This window comes from Emiliania huxleyi (genome assembly GCF_000372725.1).
Source record: "Emiliania huxleyi CCMP1516 unplaced genomic scaffold EMIHUscaffold_26, whole genome shotgun sequence".
Classification (NCBI taxonomy): Eukaryota; Haptophyta; order Isochrysidales; family Noelaerhabdaceae; genus Emiliania; species Emiliania huxleyi.
The window spans coordinates 862700-863562 of NW_005200088.1; the positions used below are offsets into that span (position 1 = coordinate 862700).

The 863-nt window shown below is 65.0% G+C and overlaps 1 protein-coding gene across 1 annotated transcript; it reads left to right on the forward strand.

Annotated features, from left to right (window-relative positions):
* Positions 1-447, forward strand: EMIHUDRAFT_44855 (hypothetical protein; the record flags this gene model as incomplete). The annotated part of the gene is made up of 1 exon (XM_005777609.1): positions 1-447. A coding segment is annotated over one exon (447 nt), but the record flags the coding sequence as incomplete, so codon positions are not given.
* Between the last annotated feature and the right edge of the window lie 416 nt (positions 448-863).

The window sequence follows — 863 nt, forward strand, 5'->3', positions numbered from 1 at the left end:
ATGACCTCGATAGAGAAGCTCTCGATCCGTGGCATCCGCTCGTACAGCCCCAACTCGGCGCAGGTCATCCAGTTCGACAAGCCGTTGACGCTCATCGTCGGCAAGAATGGCTGCGGCAAGACGACAGTCATCGAGGCGATGAAAATGGCCTGCACCGGCGACCTGCCGCCCAACTGCAAGTCGGGGCAGGCCTTCATCAACGACCCGTCCCTCCACGACCAGACCGAAGTCAAGGCGCAGATCCGGCTCAAGTTCACGTCGCTGATTGGCCAGCCCGTCGTGTGCGTCCGCTCCTTCTCGCTCACGCAAAAGGCGACCAAGAAGGAGTACAAGGCGTTCGAATCGGCGCTGCAGACCTTCGACAGCGCGGGCAACAAGCAGTGCCTCTCCTACAAGTGCGCAGACCTCAACAAGCTCGTGCCCGAGATGATGGGCGTCTCCCAGGCAACCGCCGCCACCGCCGCCCGCCGCCCGCCACCGCCGCCCGCCGCCGCCACCCGTCGCCCACCACCCGCGCCCAACTACCCGCCGCCCGCCGCCCAACTACCCGCCACCCACTCTCCGCTGCCCGCCGCCGCCGCCCACCCCCGCCGCCGCTGCCCGCCGCCGCTGCCCGCCGCCGCTGCCCGTCGCCGCTGCCTGCCTCCGCCTGTACACCCGACCTTTTGATAGCCCCTCGCATCTCTTGTCAGTCATAAGCTTCACCATCTCGCTGGGCCGTCCCGAGCTCTCTGTGGAATTCCGATTGGTTGCCCACTTTACAATGCATTAGTCTTCCTATCAGGTCTCGACCACTACCCTCCCGAGTTTTAGATCCTGTTTCCTACATGTGGGCCCGGCGGGTCACCTGGGGCCTTTTTAGT